The sequence below is a fragment of the Petromyzon marinus genome, chromosome 49 (genome assembly GCF_048934315.1).
Source record: "Petromyzon marinus isolate PM22_M1 ecotype Great Lakes invasive population chromosome 49, UKy_Petmar_22M1.pri1.0, whole genome shotgun sequence".
Lineage (NCBI taxonomy): Eukaryota > Metazoa > Chordata > Hyperoartia > Petromyzontiformes > Petromyzontidae > Petromyzon > Petromyzon marinus.
In genome coordinates this window covers 5492432-5515769 of record NC_133715.1, presented here as the reverse complement: position 1 = coordinate 5515769, position 23338 = coordinate 5492432, and the positions used below count along the sequence as shown (strand labels likewise).

The 23338-nt window shown below is 57.7% G+C and overlaps 1 protein-coding gene across 5 annotated transcripts in view; it reads right to left on the bottom strand.

Moving 5' to 3' along the window:
* Positions 1–425: 425 nt before the first annotated feature.
* The window catches only part of GPR45 (G protein-coupled receptor 45), a 31504-nt gene continuing 8591 nt past the window's right edge, over positions 426–23338 (bottom strand). The window contains exons 2-3 of one of the 5 annotated variants that reach the window (XM_076074614.1): positions 5352–5511; positions 426–2840 (exon numbers count right to left, since the gene is read on the bottom strand). In XM_076074614.1, the coding sequence (XP_075930729.1) occupies positions 450–1670 (1221 nt within the window). In that variant the 5' untranslated portion in view covers positions 1671–2840; positions 5352–5511 and the 3' untranslated portion in view covers positions 426–449. The other 4 variants (XM_076074615.1, XM_076074617.1, XM_076074616.1 and 1 more) reach the window with 4 other exon arrangements.

Genomic DNA, 23338 nt, shown 5'->3' with positions numbered 1-23338 from the left:
ATACACATTTTTATCTCGCATTACAGATTCACTTAAATACAGCTCGCCCCGATTAACAGATCTATCACAGTCATCTCCAACATTGAATTTCAATACATGTAGATCTCTTAACAGACCTCTTGATGATTGTAGAATCACTGATCACTTTCAACAGAGCTCTTACATTTGATTGCTATAGCAGCACTTCATCGCATTAGATTAAAAACCATCTCATTTACTCATCCCGAGTACCGTGCGACTCTCCTTGCTCCCTCCCCACTCTTTCCACTCTTTCCCCACTCTCCCCGTTCTCTCCCCGACTCAACCCCCCTCTCCCTGCTCTCTTCCCGATGTCTCCCCACCCCGCCCACCATTCCCACTCTCTCAAGAGAGCTGACCGGATCTGCCCGCTCTCACCCCCCCCCCCCGCTCGTTCTCTCCCCCACTGCGCTCGCTCTCCCCCCGCCCTCTCAGAGAGCCGACTGGCTCTCCCCACACACGTACACGGCGCTGGGCCGCACGCGCCCGCGGGCCCGGCCCGGGAACACGGACGCGGGCAGCGAGCGGAACAGCTGCGGCGCCAGCTCGCCGCACGCCCGCCGGAACTTGCCGATGCGCCAGTAGTAGACGACGGGGTTGAGGGCGGCCTTGAGGTAGGCGAGCCACAGCACCCAGGCGCTGGCCGCGTAGAAGGAGGCCCCGCAGTAGAAGGCGCGGCTGCACGCGGACAGCAGGACGTGGGCCGCGCACGGCGCGAAGCAGGCGGCGCACACGCCGAACAGCGTGAGCACGGTGGCGAAGGCGCGCGTCTTGAAGCTCACGTCGGCGTTGAGGCGCGACAGCGTCTGCAGGCCCGCGAGGCCCGGCTTGCCCGCCCGCGACGGGCACAGGCCCGCCGGGTGGTTGTGGACGCGCGCCGCGTTGCGCCGCACCGCGTTCAGGATGCGCAGGTACGCGTACAGCATGGCCGCGAAGGGCGCGAAGAACACCGCCGTCGTGGCCGCCGCCGCGTACGCCCGGCTGCCCCCCGCCGCTCCGCCGCCGCCCCCCACCGCGCCGCCGGCGCCGCCGGCCGCCGCCGCCGCCCCCCCGCCGCCGGCGCCGGCGCCGCCGCCCCCGCCGCCGGCGGCGCGGGGGTAGGAGAGGACGCAGCGCGGCGCGCGGGGGGGCGACTCCACCGTGGGCCACCCGACGGCGGCGGGCAGCGAGACGGCGAGGGAGGCGGCCCACGAGGCGGCGATGACGGCCTTGGCGCGGCGGGGCGTGAGCGTGTCGCGGCGGCGCACGATGATGAGGAAGCGGTCGGCGCTGATGACGAGCAGCACGGCGACGCCCTCGGCCGCGAGCAGCCAGAAGAGCGCCGTCGAGACGCGGCACGCCGCCTCGCCGAACGGCCACGCGCCCGCCGCCACCGACACGGCGTCGGGCGCCGCGCACGACGCCGCCAGCGCCATGTCGGAGAAGGCGAGGGTGGCGAGCAGCAGGTTGATGGCGGAGCGCATGGCGGGTCGCCGGTAGACGACGAGGCACACGACGAGGTTGCCGCCAAAGCCCAGCGCGGTGGTGAGGGCGAGCAGCGACGCCAGCGTCACGCGCAGGGCCGCGCCGGGGGCCGCCGCGGCCCGTGCCTCGTCCGACGTGACGTTGGGGGAGAAGGCGCCGCAGATCTCCTCGTAGGTGGCGGTGCCCATGGCGCCCGTCGCTCGGGTTGCCCGGTGCCCGCGTCGAGGAGAGTTTCCGCACGAGGCCTAGGCATGTGGCGGGCCTGAGGAGGGCCTAGGTCGCAGGGGTTTCTCCAAAGTGTCGACGTCCCTACGCGGTAGAATTCGCTGATCTCTCTCCGGAGCCTGCACCTTATAATGTTTGTAGATTTTATTTTTCTTAGAGTTTTTTTTTCTTCTAATAATTCGATGCGGCGCACGCCAATTTGTCTCTCACGTTATCGCCTCACGCTTGAATTTAAATCGGTGTGAATTTGTGGAAATGCTATTTTGTCGCTTTCATGTACGGTGATTCGAAAGAAAAAAAAACCCTTCCCGAGTTTAACATTGACACTTTTTCTCCGAATACCCAGCTCTGATCCAATTATGAGCTAAAATAAATCACGCGCTCTTCAGATGTTAACGACGGCTTTTCGCACACACGTCAGAAAATTTAAACAAGTTATGCACAAACCACGGCCGCCACTCGCAGCCCGCTGGGACGAGTCACTCCGCCCTCATTTCCCACCGCCCCCCCTCGCGCTTCACCAAATAATGACCAAGCGGACGAGCGTCCGAACGCAGGACCAATACCGAGTACGAGTCCCTGGCAAGCAAGGACGATGTCGCTGTCCCCACCAAATCCCCGCCTCCCCCGATGCCGAACTTTGCCGACGACGCCCGTGTCCCTTGGGGGGGGGGGGTGGCCGCTGCTCGTCCTCGATGCGCTCGTCAGCGTCAGCGCGACCTTCGCTGAACTCAAATTGAGACGGCGAGAAAAAAAGAGACGCAAGTTGTTTTCGGCCAATATCGACCGTCGCCCGGAGGAAGGGCCCCGCCGGAACTCAATCCGTCGCCGCGTCCTTCTCCCCCCTCCTCAGGCGGAGCCCGCTGGCCTCGCCGGGCGAGCCGGACGGAGGCGGCCGACGAGAATCGCGGGCGACGGGACGAGGGAACCGCTCCTCGCTGGGGTTCAGGCGTCCGCCCCGCCGCATGACGGCCGTCGTTTCAGTGGGGCGGTCGTTTTTCCCCGGCACGCGTGGCGGGGGGTGGCGTTAGGGTTGGCGCTGTCTTTGGACGCGTCGTTCAGACGCACGAAGCGGGCGGGTGGGCTGGGCAACGACGCGGCTCCTTGTCCTCCCCGCCGCTCACGGCACCGTCCTAGAGCAACAGGGAAAAAACAACAACAACAACAACGCGTGCTTTTGTTTACTCGTAGTCACAGGTGGCCGAGTGGCTCAGCAGACGCGGGCACGGAGGCCCCCTGTGTAGACCGAAGTGCAAACAAACAGCACTGGGGAGATAATGCAGGCCTGGCGCTGTGCCAGTCCAGGTGCTCGCCTACACTGGAACAGCAGCCTGCTTAGTTGGGGCCCTGGTGCAAGCAATTAAATGCCCCACCCCCACCAACCCCCTCCTCCCCCATCCAATTACCTCTTCATATCCCGCACGTGGACCCCAGAGCACAATTGCACCGCCTGCACACTCGATAGCTACGCCGGTCTCCCTTTCAATCTCAAACCCCCTCTCACAACCGCCTTTCTCCCCCACCTCAACCCCCCTCACCCACCTCAACCCCCTCACCCATCTCAACCCCCCCCCACCCATCTCAACCCCCCCCCCCACCCATCTCAACCCCCCTCACCCACCTCAACCCCCCCCACCCATCTCACCCATCTCAACCCCCCCCTCACCCATCTCAACCCCCCCCACCCATCTCACCCATCTTAACCCCCCCCACCCATCTCAACCCCCCCACCCATCTCAACCCCCCACCCATCTCAACCCCCCACCCACCTCAACCCCCCCCCCATCCATCTCAACCCCCCCCACCCATCTCACCCATCTCAACCCCCCCCCACCCATCTCAACCCCCCCACCCATCTCAACCCCCCACCCACCTCAACCCCCCCCCACCCATCTCAACCCCCCTCACCCATCTCACCCCCCCCACCCGTCTCAACCCCCCACCCACCTCAACCCCCCCCCCCCACCCATCTCAACCCCCCTCACCCATCTCAACCCCCCCACCCATCTCAACCCCCCACCCACCTCAACCCCCCCCCCCACCCATCTCAACCCCCCCCACCCATCTCAACCCCCCCCCCCCGACCCATCTCAACCCCCCCCACCAATCTCAACCCCCCCAACCATCTCACCCCCCCTCACCCATCTCAACCCCCCCCACCCATCTCAACCCCCCCCACCCATCTCAACCCCCCCAACCATCTCACCCCCCCTCACCCATCTCAACCCCCCCCACCCATCTCAACCCCCCCCCCACCCATCTCAACCCCCCCCCGACCCATCTCAACCCCCCCCACCCATCTCAACCCCCCCCCCACCCATCTCAACCCCCCCCCCGACCCATCTCAACCCCCCCCCACCCATCTCACCCCCCCTCACCCATCTCTCCCCCCCCCTCACCCATCTCACCCCCCCCCGACCCATCTCAACCCCCCCACCCATCTCTCCCCCCCCCCACCCATCTCACCCCCCCCCCTCCCATCTCACCCCCCCCACCCATCTCAACCACCCCCCACCCATCTCAACCCCCCTCACCCATCTCACCCCCCCCACCCATCTCAACCCCCCCACCCATCTCAACCCCCCCACCCATCTCACCCCCCCCCCACCCATCTCACCCCCACCCATCTCACCCCCCCCCCACCCATCTCACCCATCTCACCCCTCCCCCACCCATCTCACCCCCCCACCCATCTCACCCCCCACCAATCTCACCCCCCCAACCATCTCACCCCCCCTCACCCATCTCACCCCCCCTCACCCATCTCACCCCCCCACCCATCTCACCCCTCCCCACCCATCTCACCCCCCCCCACCCATCTCACCCCCACCCATCTCACCCCCCCCCCCCACCCATCTCACCCATCTCACCACTCCCCCACCCATCTCACCCCCCCACCCATCTCACCCCCCACCAATCTCACCCCTCCCCACCCATCTCACCCCCCCCCACCCATCTCACCCCCCCCTCACCCATCTCACCCCCCCCCACCCATCTCACCCCCCCCCACCCATCTCACCCCCCCCTCACCCATCTCACCCCCCCCACCCATCTCACCCCTCCCACCCATCTCACCCCTCCCCACCCATCTCACCCCCCCCACCCATCTCACCCCCACCCATCTCACCCCCCCCCCCACCCATCTCACCCCTCCCCCACCCATCTCACCCCCCCACCCATCTCACCCCCCCCCCACCCATCTCACCCCCCCCCACCCATCTCACCCCCCACCCATCTCACCCCTCCCCACCCATCTCACCCCCCCCCCACCCATCTCAACCCCCCCACCCATCTCACCCCCCCCTCACCCATCTCACCCCCCCCCACCCATCTCACCCCCCCCCACCCATCTCACCCCCCCCCTCACCCATCTCACCCCCCCCCCCACCCATCTCACCCCCCACCCATCTCACCCCCCCCACCCATCTCACCCCTACCCACCCATCTCACCCCCCCCCACCCATCTCACCCCCACCCATCTCACCCCCCCCACCCATCTCACCCCTCCCCCACCCATCTCACCCCCCACCCATCTCACCCCCCACCCATCTCACCCCTCCCCACCCATCTCACCCCCCCCCACCTCAACCTCCTCCCCTTCTCTCATTCCCCCTCCAGCCCCGCTCGCGCCTCTCAACGCAAACCTCCCGTTGCCGTGGCGACGCTAATCTCCGTGTGCGGTCGCCACGGCGACGGCAGCGGCCGAATCACGTGACTCGGAGTGTAACCATCGCTGGGTGGAGGGGGGGGAGAGACGGCTCCGCCAACGCCGCTCGGCTTTGAATCTCCGTGCGGATATTCAACCTGCAACACCCACCGCACACCACAATGGGATGGGGACATATAGTTTGTAAGGGCGTCCCTGAGTGTCGATTGACACAAACACAACAGAGTTTAATCACGACCGTACACACGCACACACGGCCACTTACACGCGCACACGAATGTACACACACACACAAAGACTCCATGTATTAGCCTTAACAGACTGTAGGGGTAAGTGCTGTTAGCGAGCAGCACCTATGAAGGCCGGAACGGTACACGAGGGGGTGGGTGGCCAGCACCACGCCCGGCCGCCTTTGTCTCCCCAGTGGCGATGTTTACTCTACACCGCATCAGGTACTAATTTGAGGCCGAGTCGACCTAGGGGATGCCCAGGACCGGTTCAGATAATCGTCACCAGTGTTGGCCGTGAGCTGGAATCGAACTTGGGCCGCCGGGTTCGTACCGCAGTGCGCTAACCGCTACACCACCGCTCCCAACACACACATACAGACACACACCCCAACACACACACACACACCAACACACACACCCCAACACAAAAGACAAAGATCCCCCGTGTAGACTTAACAGACTGTAGGGGCAAGTGTTGTTAGTGAGCACCTATAAAGACCGGAACGGTACACGAGGGGGTGGGTGGCCAGCACCACGTCCGACCGCCTTTGTCTCCCCAGTGGCGATGTTTACACACCGCACCAGGTACTCATTTCACACCCCAACACACACACCCCAACACACACACACACACACCCCGACACACTCACACCCCAACACACATACCCCAACACACACACACACACCCCGACACAACAACAACAACCGCCATTCGCCACTAAGTGGCGGTGACGTCACCACGACGCTTGTGCCAGGCTATGTGCACCCTGAGGCCACGTGAAGTGTCGAACGCCCGCTGGCAGGAGGTCACGGGGCAGACCCAGGTGCCACGGGTCGACTGACTGAGATGACTGGCTGATGCACCACCTGTGCCCCCTACTGTGCCAACCTGCTGTGCTTTAGCCACCCGGCGCTCCGCTCGCTGTTGTGAGCGTCGCTCCTCCGCCCTCCGTTGTTGTTGGAGGGCGACTGCCTCCAACTGCCCAGTAGCATCCTTCACGAGCCTCCTCCACAGAGGCCGATCTTGACACCGCTGGTACCAGTCATCGGCAAGTCCACTCAGCTCCACGTCCTCCTGTACCACATCACTCCATCTCTTCTCTAGCCCGTGCCGCGCCCGCTTAGCCCCCTCAATCCGGCCAAACAAAAGCTGTTTCGGCATGCGGTGGCTGGGCATGCGGGCTACATGACCCAGCCATCGCAGCCTTGCCTGCCGGAGGAGCTCACCGATGGGACCCTGCCCAGATCTTTCAAGGATTTGTGAGCTCCTCACACAATCCAGTCTGGTTAAACCCAGGATGGATCGTAGGCAGGCCAGCCTAAATGTTTCTAACCGGCGAAGATGTTCCATTAGGGGGGTCCACGTTTCGCAAGCGTAGAGAAGGGAGGGAATGACCGTGGCCGAGAAGACCTGAAGCTTAGTGCGGAGCGACAGACCAGGTAGCTTCCACACAGCGTTACGCAACCGATGAAAAGATATTGCCGCTCGACTGATTCGGAGTGAGACCTCTGCTGTTAAACTGGAGCCAGTCATAAGCACACTGCCCAGGTATGGGAAACTCTCCACTCTCTCCACAACTGCCCCATCACCGATTGGGAGTTGTGGGGGTGGAGTGTCCGATGGTACAAAATACCCAGGCAGGTGCTTAGTTTTGGTGGGGCTGATGGTAAGGCCCCACCTCTTAGTGGCACGCTCCAGTCTCAGCAGCAGCGTCTCCAACTCCTCCTCTGACTGAGCAGCTATTACCAAGTCATCAGCATACATAACGTGGTTGAGCAGTAGGGAGCCATCCCTTGACCGCACCCGGGCATCGATTAGCCTCCCATTATATCTGTACCATATGGAGATTCCCCCGGTACAGCTATTGAAGGCTTCACGAACTACGTGGTCAAAATAGATGTTAAATAATGTGGGAGCCAGAGGACATCCCTGTCGCACCCCAAGGTGTACAGGGAATGGCTCTGACTCTCGGCCACGTAGTTTTACCCGGGCCCGCTCACCATCATGAAGGTCCTTAATGAACGTGAGCAGAGGGTCAGGTACTCCAAAAGCACGAAGAACGACCCAGAGCCCAGGCCTACTGATGGTATCATAGGCCTTGACCAGGTCAATAAAGCAGAGATGTAGGTCTTGTTGGAATTCCCTACACCTCTGCTGTAGCAGACGGACAGAAAATATGGCATCTGTGCAGGACCGCCCTTTCCTGAAACCGCATTGGGGCTCCGCAAGCCTCTCCTCAGCGTGCCTGGCAAGGCGATGCTGAATAATCCTTGCCAGGACCTTTCCCGGCACACTGAGGAGTGAGATGCCCCTGTAGTTGTTACAGTCTGTGCGGTCCCCCTTCTTAAAAAGGGGGACCACCAGGGCATCCTTCCAATCCTGCGGAACCCATCCGGTGGTCCAGACTGTTGTTATGATGTCATATAGGGCAGTCTGTGCACAAACGCCACCCTCCCTCAGCATTTCGCTTGGGAGATCATCTCTGCCCGCTGCCTTTCCTGGTCTCAGACTCCAGATCGCCTTCAATACTTCCTCAGCAGATGGCACCTCAGCCAGCCACTCACAGGGGTGACTTCTTCCAATATTTGAGGCACCGCAGCCTCAGCAGGGTCATCCTCACTTTGTGCCACGATGTTTTCCTGGCTGAGGGATTTTCCCTCCCCCAGGACCTCACAGAAATGCTCAGCAAATCTGCGAACCTGTTCCTGGGGGTCGGAGATTGGATCACCGTTTTTTCCCCTAATGATGGTAATAGGTGTGGTGCTGCAGGTTACTTTTTTGATGGAGTTAAATAGAGATTTGTGATCACGGGCCACTGAGGCAGACTCCATCTCCTCAGCAACCCGCGACCACCACCCATCCTTGCAGTGCCTCACGGCTCTCCGAACCTCCGAGCGAAGGCTGCGGTAAGCCTCCTCATTCTCTGACGTGGGATTCTGTAGCCGATGACAGTGGGCCTGTCGCTTTTTCTCAACCATCCTGAACACCTCCTCTGTCAGCCAGGGTCTCTGGGGAGGTCTGGACCGCGTACCCAAAGCAGCCATTGCAGCTGCATGAGTCACAGTCCTAAACCTCGCCCATTTACCCTCGACATCAGGAGGAGTCTGGGACGATGCCAATCCCAGCCGCAAGCGATGATGAAATTCTCGCTTGCAACTTTCATCAGATAATTGAGACCAGGCCACTTTATGTTGGAATGGGGTCCTGGGTGTACACCCACCACCGGAGTGGATGAATGGCAGGCGCATCTTACAGATGACTAGTCGATGGTCAGAGGGCAGATCAGCTCCACGGTAGGTCCTGGTGTCAAGGACATGGGCTCGCATTCGCTGGTCCGTCACTATGTAGTCCAGCAGATGTTCTTGCTTGGACCCGGCATGCATCCATGATGTTGTGTGGATGCGCCGATGCCGGAACAGCGTGTTGGTAATTACAAGCCCATGGGCTGCACAAAAATCTAGCAGCCTCCTACCGTTGTTATTGAGCTGATCTGGCCCATGCCCTCCAATCACTCCAGACCAGGTGCCAGTATCATGACCAACTCGGGCATTGAAGTCACCCAACATGATGACTCTATCCCGAGGGGCCACTTTAGCCAGCACCTGTGACAGGAGGTCATAGAAAGCATCTGACTCATCGGCTTTGCCTGCATCCCTCCACGGATGTTCATCTTCGGTGGGGGCATAAGTAACCACGACCACCATTCCTCGCCTCCGGTTGATGGGAAGGCGAGCCCAAAGTAGCCTGGGGCTTACAGCTTCCCACACCTCACCGCCACGCTCCCACGCCCCCTTCATTCTTTTGTTCAAAAGAAGACCCACACCCTGTTGTTTGGTAGTCTGCTGCCCCGAGTAGAGGACTGTCCACCCCTCATGGTGGCAGGAGCCAGAGCCGGTCCACCGGACCTCCTGAATGCCGCATAGATCCAGGCGGTACCGGTCCAGCTCCCGACAGAGGAGTGGCAGCCTCTCCTCTGCAGTGAGCGTTCGAACAGTCCACGTGGCCACCCATAGTGGCTTTTCGTTGTTTCTGGAGTAGCCCCGAGGGTAGGTATTCAATCTCCTGGCTCCGCCAATTGGGGTTTGGCCAGGAGACGTCATTGACGCCTGGCCCCCCAGGGCCTCCGGCACAAGCTTATTAGTTACATATTTCAGTTTAATTCGTGGTTTCGTGGTAATTAATTGAAGGTGGAGGGGTTACCAGCCCCTCGCACCCATCCAGAGCCCCCGTTTAGCCCCTGTGGTGGACACATATGCCATGAGGGGAGGAGCCAATCAAAATTGGATCTCCCCCCACAGCACTGTCCACAACAGAGTTGCCCGTCCGGCACCGCGAGGAGGTAGGGGGTTGTTTTGCCGGACCTAACACACACACACCCTAACACACACACACACACACACCCCAACACACACACACCCCAACACACACACACACCCTAATACACACACACCCTAACACACACACCCTAACACACACACACCCCAACACACACCCCAACACACACACCCCAACACACACACACCCTAACACACACCCTAACACACACACACCCCAACACACACACCCCAACACACACACCCCAACACACACACACCCCAACACACACACACCCTAACACACACACACACCCTAACACACACACACACCCCAACACACACACACCCCAACACACACACACCCCAACACACACACACACCCCAACACACACACCCTAACACACACACACCCCAACACACACACACACACCCACCGCAACACACACACACAACCCAACACACACACACCCCAACACACACACACCCTAACACACACACCCTAACACACACACACCCCAACACACACACACACACCCTAACACACACCCCAACACACACACACCCCAACACACACACCCCAACACACACACACACACACCCTAACACACACACACACCTTAACACACACCCCAGCACACGCACACCCCAACACACACACACACCCTAACATACACACACCCTAACACACACACACCCCAACACACACACACCCCAACACACACACAACCCAACACACCCCAACACACACACACCCTAACACACACACCCCAACACACACACCCCAACACACACACCCTAACACACACACACCCCAACACACACACCCCAACACACACCCCAACACACGCACCCGTACGACTCACCCCGAACAGAACCATGGAACACAGAACGACCTCAATGCCCGATTCGCACAGCGAAGGCAGCACCACCAGGGCGCCGATTCATCACTCCGCCACCGCCTGGCTCAGCCACCTCGACATACGGAGGTGGCGACTGATGTCCCCATCAGCCGTGAGCGACCAACTTCACCGGTGAGGCAGGGGCAAAACAACAACCACGGCCGACACGACGTGGGCAGGCCTTCATCCAGCAGTGGATTGGCAAAGGGGGCTCTCAATTAATAGGTTGGCACCGATAAAAACGCCGCACGCACTGCCGAACCAACTTGCTGTACTGCTGAGTTGGCGACCGTCACATCTCGGTTCGTCACCAGACCTGCCTGGCTAAGGGGCCGTCCATAAATGACGTCACGCACCTAAGGGGGGGGGGGGGGGTGGTGGTGGTCAGACATTTGTGACGATGTGTGACGAAGGGGGTGGTGGTGGTGGGGGGGGTTTGAGAAATGTGACGTCACATAAAAATGGGCAACTTAAAAAAATATATAATTGTTATATTAAATACGCACGACAATGACAATAGTTTAAAGCGATTTGAAGCATGTTTTATTTTCAAAATGGAAATATGGTTTGGGAGGGGGCAGAGCTTTGTGACGTCATATTTGAGGGGGGGTAAAAAATCGTCCAAAATCGCGTGACGTCATTTATGGACTGCCCCTAACGAGTGCTAGGAAACGGAACGTTACAGCACGCAGCTTGAAACACACGCAAGGTCCTTTACCAGCGGCTTCTAATTGTGCGGAAAAGCCTCACCGAGTCTCAAGGCTCCTTTGCAAGAGGAGTTCTGCCAGACTGGGGTGTTTGGGCCAAATTCGTTTTTTTTTTTAAAGAATGGTTTTGTTTTCACGTGGGAGGAAAGCGCTGAACCCGGAGGAAACCCAACAACGCATACGAGGGGATGTCACTTGTAAAAAAAAAAACAACGAAAAAGAATGCCACATTTATTTTACCAGGTAAGGCCCCACTAAGCTGCTATTTATCTATTGTTTTCAGAAGCTACGTTGCCATCACAAATGATCGCTCAACGAAGTGGCTCACCATCATGTGGAAAATTATTTGCAGCCAAATACTCTGAACTCGCATTGTTGATTCTAAAACGTGGTGGAAAAAAAAACGAAGGAGCCGGAGAAAAATCCACGTTACCACAGGGAGAGAGAGACACGCAAACTCCAAATATACAGCAGCAGGCGTCAGGGTTGGGATCGAACCCACGACCTCCTGCATACCAGGCGAGGTAGTTAACATCTCCTAGCCACCGTGATGATGATGAGAGAGAGACACGCAAACTCCAAATATACAGCAGCAGGCGTCAGGGTTGGGATGGAACCCACGACCTCCTGCATACCAGGCGAGGTAGTTAACATCTCCTAGCCACCGTGATGATGATGAAAGAGAGACACACAAACTCCAAATATACAGAAGCAGGCGTCAGGGTTGGGATCGAACCCACGACCTCCTGCATACCAGGCGAGGTCGTTAACATCTCCTAGCCACCGTGATGATGATGATGATGATGAGAGAGAGACACGCAAACTACAAATATACAGCAGCAGGCGTCAGGGTTGGGATCGAACCCACGACCTCCTGCATACCAGGCGAGGTAGTTAACATCTCCTAGCCACCGTGATGATGATGAGAGAGAGACACGCAAACTCCAAATATACAGCAGCAGGCGTCAGGGTCGGCATCAAACCCACGACCTCCTGCATACCAGGCGAGGTAGTTAACATCTCCTAGCCACCGTGATGATGATGAGAGAGAGACACGCAAACTCCAAATATACAGCAGGCATCAGGGTTGGGATCGAACCCACGACCTCCTGCATACCAGGCGAGGTAGTTAACATCTCCTAGCCACCGTGATGATGATGAGAGAGAGACACGCAAACTCCAAATATACAGCAGCAGCAGGCGTCAGGGTCGGGGTCGAACCCACTACCTCCTACATACCAGGCGAGGTAGTTAACATCTCCTAGCCACCGTGGCGCCATAAAGACAAATATCCCCCATGTAGCCTGTTGGGGCAAGTGCTGTTAGCGAGCAGCACCTATTAAGGCTGGCAAGGCGCACGGCAGGGGGTTGGTGGCCAGCACCACGCCAGGGCCGCCTGTGTCTCCCCAGTGCCGACGTTCACACGTGTACAGAGAGTAGCATCAAGGTGGCGGGAATACCTTTGCGATGTGCACCTGGATTCTAGAGTGCAGCGAATCCTGAGAATCGCCCGGCGACGTGAAGGGTACGGAATTTGCGGCGGTGCGAACATCTGCAGGACATTGCCACTCATGCTCGCGTTAGATCGAGCCGACCTCGGAGAGAGACCCGGGGATAAGTAGACACCACCTTTATCACTAGTGGGGGTGGGGGGTCAAAACACAACCACTACAACCGCAATTCGCGGTGACGTCACCACGGCGTTTGTGCCAGGCTACGTGCACGCTAAGGCCACGTGAAGTGTCGAACTGCTCGCTGGCAGGAGGTCACGGGACAGAACCCAGCAGGTGCCACGGGTCGATTGACTGACTGAGGTGACTGGCCGATGCACCACCACCTGTGCCCCCGACTGTGCCACCCAACAACCCACACACGCAAGCGGCGCGCGCAAACACCCCCTTGGCAAACAGGAGCCTGCTGGGCGCGGGCGCCGTTAGTGAGCACCCGTTCCCTCCGCCTCACCACAAGACACACACACACACACCCCTCCCTCGGTTCCTCGATCGGCCGATGGCCCACTCCACATTGCACAGTGACCCCAGGGGTCGAGGCACGGCTAGCGGCGGGAGGCAACGCGGCCGCACGGCCGCCACGCAGGTTACGCGGTACGCAACTCGGCCAACGCGGTGGCGCACTTGTCCCCGCTCGGAAGACCTGAGCCAGCAGTGGAAATTCCACATTCTCACGGCGAGGGAGCCGGGGGGGGGGGAGGGGGAGCGAGTCCATACAGGACACCCACCGTTAACCTCCGACGAAGCGGTGCCCGCTTTGTCGACGACGAGAGAGCAGAGACGATGATGATGATTGTCGAGCTTGACCCCTGACCGGGTAATGTGACCTCGCGACCTTCCAAGTGCAAGCCAAGTGCTCTGACCACTGCAGGGCCGACGCTGTACCCTAAGAATTCTGAAGGTACCTTAGCCTGGCTCTGTGCTGTCAGCGAGCACTTATGAAGGCTGGAACGGTACACGAGGGAGTGGGTGGATAACACTACGCCTGACCGCCTTTGTCTCCCTAGTGGCGATGTTAGCACACTGTACCAGGTGTTCATTTGAGGCCGAGTCGATCTAAGGGAGACCCAGGACTGGTTCAAATAATCATTACTGGTGTTGACCGTGAGCGAGAATTGAACCCGGGTTGCCGGGTTCGTAGTGCAACTCGCTAACCGCTACAACAACAAGAACCGCCATTCGCCACTAAGTGGCGGTGATGTCACCACGGCGCTGGTACCACGCTAGGTGCACTTTAAGGCCCGGTAAAATGTCGAACACCCGCTAGGCAGGAGGTCACGGGACAGATCCAGGTGCCATGGGTTGACTGACCGAGATGACTGGTCGACGCACCACCTGTGCCCCCTACCGTGCCAACTTGCTGCGTTTTTAGCCGCCCGGCGCTCCGCTCGCTGTTGTGAGCGTCGCTCCTCTACACACCGCAACACACACACAGGCCCACACAGAGACCAGTACAATCACCCATAACAGACCAAGGAACCTATAATGGCTCAATGGCCGCTCAACAAAGGCGAAGGAGGAGGCACCGCCACAGTGAATAACCACTCCGTTACTCATCTGGCTCAAAACACACTCAATGTAACATCACGGCTGTTGCTCTCCATCAATATAAGCCGTTCGAATATCTATTCTATTGGCTTTGATAATTTAAACAGTGCTTGTCCTCCAATGGACAAGCCTGGCCTCCACCACAGGGATGTGGAATTTCCAGCACTGGATCAGAATGCACTTCTTCGGGGGACCGCTGACGGCTATTGCGTAACGCACGCAGGCCGAGTGCTTATTGCACGTTGTTGCGCTGTTGGTCGATGCCCACGGCGCGCCGAGCTGTAACCGTCATCACGTTACGATAACGAGGAGACCTTCTCGTCGCATACCGGGGTGGCTCCAGCGATGGGGAGGAGGACCGGCAAATCGCTTCGCTGGGAGGGGGGGGGAGGGGGAAGAGGAAAAAGACGCTCGGAGGTCATGGTTTTGTCTCCAGATTCCAGCAATGAAAATAAAAAAAATAATTGAACCGATTGGCACGCTCGACAGAGAGAGGCTGCTGCGTCCAGGAGGTCATCGCGCTTGGTATTGCCCGGGGTTCAAACAGCAAGGCGGGCGGCGTTGAGGGCACGCAGGCTGCCCCCGGTAACCGTTGGGATGAATCGCGCGGCACTGTTAGTGGCGGCTTTCAAGCCGCTTACGTTTGCTCCGAGAAGACGGGAGGATGAAGAGGATGAAGAGAATGAGGGCTCGCAAACCCGCGGCCACGATCGCCACGCGCATCGGGATAGCACACGCTCACCGCACACACACACTGCACACACACGCTTACTGCATACACACGCTCACTGCACACACACACTGCACACACACGCTTACTGCATACACACGCTCACTGCACATACACACGTGCTCACTGCACACACACGCCCACTGCACACACACACGTGCTCACCGCACACACACACACTGCACACACACGCTCACCGCACACACACACACTGCACACACCCTTACCGCACACCCACACACTGCACACAGACGCTTACTGTACACACACACCCTCACCGCACACACACCCTCACCGCACACCTACACACTGCACCACACACCCTCACCGCACACGCACACTGCACACACACACCCACACACTGCACACACCCACACACTGCACACACCCACACACTGCACACACCCACACACTGCACACACCCACACACTGCATACACCCACACACTGCATACACCCACACACTGCACACACCCACACACTGCACACACCCACACACTGCACACACTCACACACACCCACACACTGCACACACACACACTGCATACACACACCCACACACTGCACACACACACTGCACACACTGCACACACCTACACACTGCACACACCCCACACTGCACACACGCACACACTGCACACACTCACACACACCCATACACTGCACACACACACACACACTGCACACACTGCACACACACCGCACACACACACACCCACACACCATCACCGCACACACACACCCTGCGCACACACACACACACCCTTACCACACACACCGCACACGCTCTGCAAATAATCTCAGCACCTACCCCGCTCAAAGGAGTGTGGGTAAACAACGCGGTGCTGGAAATTCGACATTCCTCTGGCAGGGGCATTCGTTTTAGCAGACCTTCGACAGCAACGACTGTTCGCTCACTCAAAGCGGCATTTGTTTGATCAACCCCAGAGGGATGACATTGACGACGATGCTGATAAAATGGTGGTGGCGGCGATGGTAATGGCCGTGTTGACAACGGGGCGACATCGATGTGAGATGACGATACTGATGGCAAGCGACAAAGGTGATCTTGACCCCGGACTGTGACTGAACGTAGGCATCGCAACCACGAGCAATTTAAAAGCACGGCAACACCCGGTACGATCGAAAACAGCAGCGGCGGCAGGAGCAAAAACAACAGCAAAAGCAATCTTCAAAATCTAAAAATAGGCGATAAATTTTGGCTGTATCGCCACCAAAAAAAATTGAAATGGACCCCAATGGATCTTGCGATCCCCGCATCGTAGACGGAGGAGGGTCCGCGTCGCCCGTAGGCTGGCTCGGGCAGCTCACCAGCAAGCATGGGCGACTCTTGCCGAGCAGACCCCTCTGCTGATGCTTCTCGAACTCAAAGGCGGTCCGGGGAGTTTTTGGTCGCGTCCAAATCAACGCCGCTGCTGCTACTGCAGCAGCAGCAGTAGCAATGTGCTCCCAGGAGGAGGCCGGTGCGCGTTTAACTATTTAGCCATTTCCATAACCTCCACGGGGACAATTACCGGAGGGCCTCATGGACACCGGTCGCTCGCAGTAGACGATGCAAGCCCCACCACCACCACCACCAGACGCGTCGACCAGTTCAGAGGTCTCCCGAGTCTCATCAGCAGTGAACGTTGCTGGGTTTCCCCGGCGCTGCTGCATGCAGAGAACTCCCCCATGAACATGCAGGGCAAGAGCCCCCCACATCCCCGCCTCCCCCCTCACCACACACCACATCTCCCCCCCCCCAGACACCACATCTCCCCACCCCCCCACACAACATCTCCCCACCCCCCCCACACACCACATCCCCCCCCCCCACACACATCTCCCCACCCCCCACACACCACATCTCCCCCCCCCCCACACACCACATCTCCCCACCCCCCACCCACACACCACATTTCCCCCCACACACCACATCTCCCCCCACACACCACATCTCCCCACCCCCCCCCCACACACATTCTCACCCTCCCACCCCCACGCATCACCGAGACAGGGTTGCGCAAAGAAAGCGCCCTACCCCCCCCCCCCCCCCCCCAAAACAAAAAAGAAATACCTCAAAATCGTGGACCGATCTGGGCGGCTCGTCCATTTCCCCCCTACCTCTGATGGTGGTGGAGATGATGTGTGTTCTAATCATCATGAATGAAAGGGGGGCGAGGCGAGGAGGATGAAAGCGGTGCGCTCACGCACGCGTGGAGCGGAGGGCTATTCATAGACGAGGCGCGTCCGCCCCACTGGGGAGCGAGGGGCCGACTCGCTGGAGGATCGCGCGGCATGGCCAGCGATGCCGATTGTTCGTCAACATCAGCGCCGTTATCACACACCATCACCGCCACGACCGTCAGCGCCACGATCATCAGCGCCCACCATCGTCGAAACAATCACTGCCTGCCACCATCACCACCTCCATTGTCACCGTCACCATCAGGAACACAATCGTAAATCGTCATCATCGCCATCATCGTCGTCGCCATCGTCGTCAACATGATCATCACCACCACCGTCACGTGTTAAACAAAAATCCTATATCATGATGCTTGCATCTGCTGGTGATGACGATGATATGTCTCGTCGCCATCGTCATCATCGTCACCAGCAGACGCAGGCATCATGATCATCGTCACGACTATCAATTGCAACAATAAAAATAAGCGGGCCTTGTGCCTCCTTCCCATATCTGATCCTCCAAGTAAAACTAAATATATAGGATTTTTTTTACACATCCCATCAACCTCACGACCGGCCTTCCTTCTGGCAGTGAATGTTTTCAGTGGCATCGATTCAACGCAAGCAAGGGAAACTGTACCGGTTTTGACATTCAGTGTATCATCAGCAGAGTCAAGCTCTGCTTGAACCAATGCTGCTGGATGAACTGCCAGATGTTTAAAGGCATGGGGTACTAGGATTTGAATCTTCGACATCCTTGTCAGCAGTCGCCTTTATTAAAAGTCATCATCCAGTTCTGAACACTACCATCATGATCATCTGGTAAGCTGGTTATAATTACGAATGCATTTTTTTATACTGAAGGAATCCGATGAGCTATTAAGCTCTTTTTCACAGATGTCCAGTTGGGGCACGGGGTAAGAACGTTACAACAACAAACAATTACAGAAACACGATAGGAGTGCAAAATACAATGTAAACAAATAACCCAGACACATACAAAAAATGAAACGAATCCATCCCCATCCTAGCAGACAAAGCCCAATGAGGTATTAACTTCTTTTTCAGAATCGACCTGGCCACAAATGATAGCTCAACAAAGTGGCACCATCATTTGGACGCGAATTTAACATCGAGCAATTTCGGAAATGCACCGTTATATCACCGTACACGAGTCTAATCTTGCTCTCCGATGATTTAAAGCAGCATTGCGATTTAATATAATAACACGAGGAGAGGAGCCCGCTGCCTTGCAACCAAACATAAGAGACAGCTGTCTTGTTCTGGATCATCTCACGATCCTGCTTTACTCGGGAGCAGGACCAGTAATAGACGTTTTACGTAGTAACAATAAAATTCCGAGATCGTATATATATTGTGCTGTTGTTGTTAGATGTCTTCTAAGGATTTAAGAAATATTCTGGCGACAGAATGACATTAACAGGGAGAGCAATTTTTTTGTTCAAAGTCAGAGCGACGTGAAACGAGCCGCGGTCGGCCGTCTCGTATCCGTTTCTCTCCCAGCCGCCTCTTCGGTGTCGCGAATTCCGGTGGCAACGGCCCTCAGCCGTACGGAGTCGTCGTTTGGGGTGCTCAGGACGCCAGCCAGCAGCCAGCCAGCCAGCCAAGGAAACTCCAGGGATAGATTAAGAGTAGCCTGACGATAACAAGAACTGAGCAGCCCTTTGGGTAACCCACTGCTGGATGAGGATCTCACCACCCCGCGCTAAGCCGTTCACGGGGTGTTTGTTTGACCATACTTCACCACGCCGGTCATTGCGGGTCGGTGATGCCATCCAGCAGTGGATTTGCAATCTGCCAACCGCCAACCGTGCTCACTGCTGCCACCGCTTGCGATGTGCGACATCGCCACCAGTCCATCTCACGCCGCACCCTCTCATTTCTCTACCCCGTGCCTCTCCGCTCGGTGTGGATCCCGTGCGGTTTGCCGCTCTCTCGTCATCTCATCACGCCCTGCGCCCTTCCAGAGGACGTCTCCTCGAACGAACCAACGGGGCGGTTCCACGACGACCGAGCGGTCCGCAGCCTCAGCACGAGCGGCGGCCGATGTCCACGGAGACCTCCGCCTTACCGTGGCGAGGAGCCGTGGCGTCGGACGTATCGACCGCACGGCCGGTGCGTCACAGCGGCGCCCCGGATTCGTCATCGCCCGCTCGGGTGGCAATTAAGCGGCACGGCCTAATGGTGGTGCAACGCACGTGGGTTGCCATGGTTGCTACCCCCCTCCCCCTACACACGCATCGATTTTGTGCCGAGGCAGCAGTTTCCAGCGGGGCACTTGAACTGGGATGCACCCCCCACCCCCCGAAACGCACCGCGACGGAACCCGCCCCGGTCGCCCCCCCCACCACCATCACCACCACCACCATCACCACCACCATCATCATCATCACCACCATCATCATCACCACCACCATCACCCTCACCACCACCATCACCAACTCCACCCTCACCATCACCACCACCATCACCACCACCATCACCACCATCATCACCATCACCACCATCACCACCATCACCACCAACATCACCACCACCATCACCACCATCACCACCACCATCATCACCACCACCATCACCACCACCATCACCACCATCACCACCACCATCACCACCACCATCACCACCATCACCACCATTATCACCATCACCACCATCACCACCACCATCACCACCACCACCATCACCACCACCATCATCATCATCACCACCATCATCATCACCACCACCATCACCCTCACCACCACCACCACCACCATCACCAACTCCACCCTCACCATCACCACCACCATCACCACCACCATCACCACCATCATCACCATCACCACCATCACCACCATCACCACCATCACCACCACCATCACCACCACCATCACCACCATCACCACCATCATCACCATCACCACCATCACCACCACCACCACCATCACCACCATCACCACCACCACCATCACCACCATCACCACCACCATCACCACCACCATCACCCTCACCACCATCATCACCACCATCACCACCACCATCACCACCACCATCACCACCACCATCACCACCATCACCACCACCATCACCACCACCATCACCACCATCACTACCATCACCACCACGATCATCACCACCACCATCATCACCATCAACACCATCACTATCACCATCATCACCACCACCATCATCATCACCACCACCATCATCATCATCACCACCATCACCACCATCACCACCACCATCACCACCATCACCATCATCACCACCACCACCATCATCATCACCACCATCACCACCATCACCACCACCACCATCACCACCATCACCACCATCACCACCACCATCACCACCACCATCACCACCATCACCACCACCATCACCACCATCACCACCACCATCACCACCATCACCACCAACATCACCACCATCACCACCATCATCATCATCACCACCATCACCACCATCACCACCACCATCACCACCATCACCACCACCATCACCACTATCACCATCACCACTATCACCATCATCACCACCATCACCACCATCACCACCACCATCACCACCATCACCACCAACATCACCACCATCACCACCATCATCACCACCATCACCACTACCACCATCATCACCACCATCACCACTACCACCATCATCACCACCACCATCATCACCACCATCACCACTATCACCATCATCACCACCACCATCACCACCACCATCACGTAGCTTTAGGGCTTCTCTTCCCCTTGGTTGCCAGCCTCTGGGTGCCCTCCTCCTCCATCCTCCACCCCGCACACGTGTCCCACCCATCACGACCTTTCCTCCTATTCTCAACCTCCAAGTTGCTGACCCCATCCATCGCATGAACCTGCCAAGCGCGGCCCTCCTCAAAGTAAACAGAGCGGCTCAAGGCCTCGCAGCCGTGGGGGGCTCCTGTTGGTAACGATGAAGTTGCCGCCACATCCAGCGCCCCACCCGTTCATCCTCACAGAAAAGCGCACAACGCGGGGGGCAGGGGGGGACCGGAATGAGTCGACCTCTTTCGTGTGGACCTATGAAGAGAACAACTACCAGAGATTGCGTGCTCACGGGATTTGTGGTCACGGGATTGCAGCTGCGTTGCCCTGAGGTTGGAGAACCGCACCGCCTACGAGCAAGTCCGGGGGCGGTGCGGAGTTTTCGCGGTCCGCGGCTTGGAGGTGTGCAGCAGAAATTCAGCGGAGAGTCTCCGCTGAATTGAATCATATAGTCAGACGACTTCCAGTTGGCTCTTATCCCGCGGACAATTTTGCGGATAATGGGACGGATGTGCTGCCCTTTACCGGGGTCTGCCCTCCCATCAGCGAGCGCCGTCGCTCGAGTTACCGAAGCTCGTGCTAACAACCTGATGATGGCCGGATGCTGATGATCCAGCGATGAGTCATTACCCATGGAAATGTTGAGGGATTGCTCTCCAACAACAACAACAGCGGCGATGCTGCATCTGCTGCTGCTACTGAGAGCAGTCACACACTTGGCTTCGTTTGATTCACGCACCACTTTTATTAATTGGCCGGCACACAATTTGTTTAACACGACATAACCCCCCGAAAGAAATACAATGATGAATGTTCTCTGATACCCGCCATAAAGCGAGGAAAGTAAGAATGCAACTGCGGATATAGACGTAGGTTGTGCATATATATGTACTTGTGTGTATGTGTGAGGAGTGATAGCGCAGAGGTTCGCGAGCTGCACTATTAACCCGGCTTACCTGAGTTCGATATACGTTCACGACCAATATGAGTGGCGGATAAATGAACCGGTCCTAGATCTCCCCGAGGTCGGCTCAGCCTCAAATGAGTACCTGGTGTGGCGTGTAATACATCGCCACTGGGGAGACAAAGGCGGCCGGGCGTGGTGCCGGCGACTCACCCCCCTCGTGTGCCATAGCGGCCTTCGTAGGCTGCTACTCGTTAACGGCACTTGCCCCAAAAGTCTGTAGGGTCTATACGGGAGCTCTTTGGTCTTTTGTTTATTGTATACAGAGATCTCATTGGTTGCCAAGTGCAGGCCCAAAGGTACACAATGCCAATTACCGCGCCCCTCCAAAGCGTGGGGGAGGGGGGGGTTCTCTCTCAGGGATTGTTTTCCTTACCACGTTAAGCCAAAACACTCGTTCGTGGAATTGGTGAAAACGACCCGAAGCAGACAACCGTCACGGAAAGAAAAAGTAATCCCCCCACCAACAACCAACACCCCCATGGGGTAGACGGAGGCCATGGTGGACGAACGACCGACTCTCGCACACGCCGCGTCGCTAAATGAAGCCGACCTTACGCGAACCCCGAACTTATAAAACTGAACGTAGCCCTAAAAAAAAACATGTAAACCCTGAGTAGATAAAACTGAACACAGCCCTTAAACAAATAACACCGTTGGGGGGTGGAGGGGGCGGTGGTACGTGAGATCAGACTGTGAGACGGGGCATTGGGGGACTCGACCGACCGGGAGTTTTCTTTCCGCGCCCTACGTAGCTAACCGAGCTAATCGAATCGTGCGGAGAAGGGGGGGGGGGGAGAATAAACCGATTTAAACAAAACACCGTAGAAATCTACCCACATTGAAGCGAACTCTACACGACAGAGGAGGGCTGAGACTTCCACCGGCAGGAATCTTGAAGTGAGAATTGATGCAGGAGGTTTGGAGGAAGAGGAGGAAAAAACATAATCTGAACTTTTTTTAAAGAACGGCGGCGAACGTCTCTGAGCGGGGTGGTGGGACTGGCGGTGGAACCTACGGTGAAATTGGCGGTAGAACCAGTGGTGGGACTGTAAGTGGAACT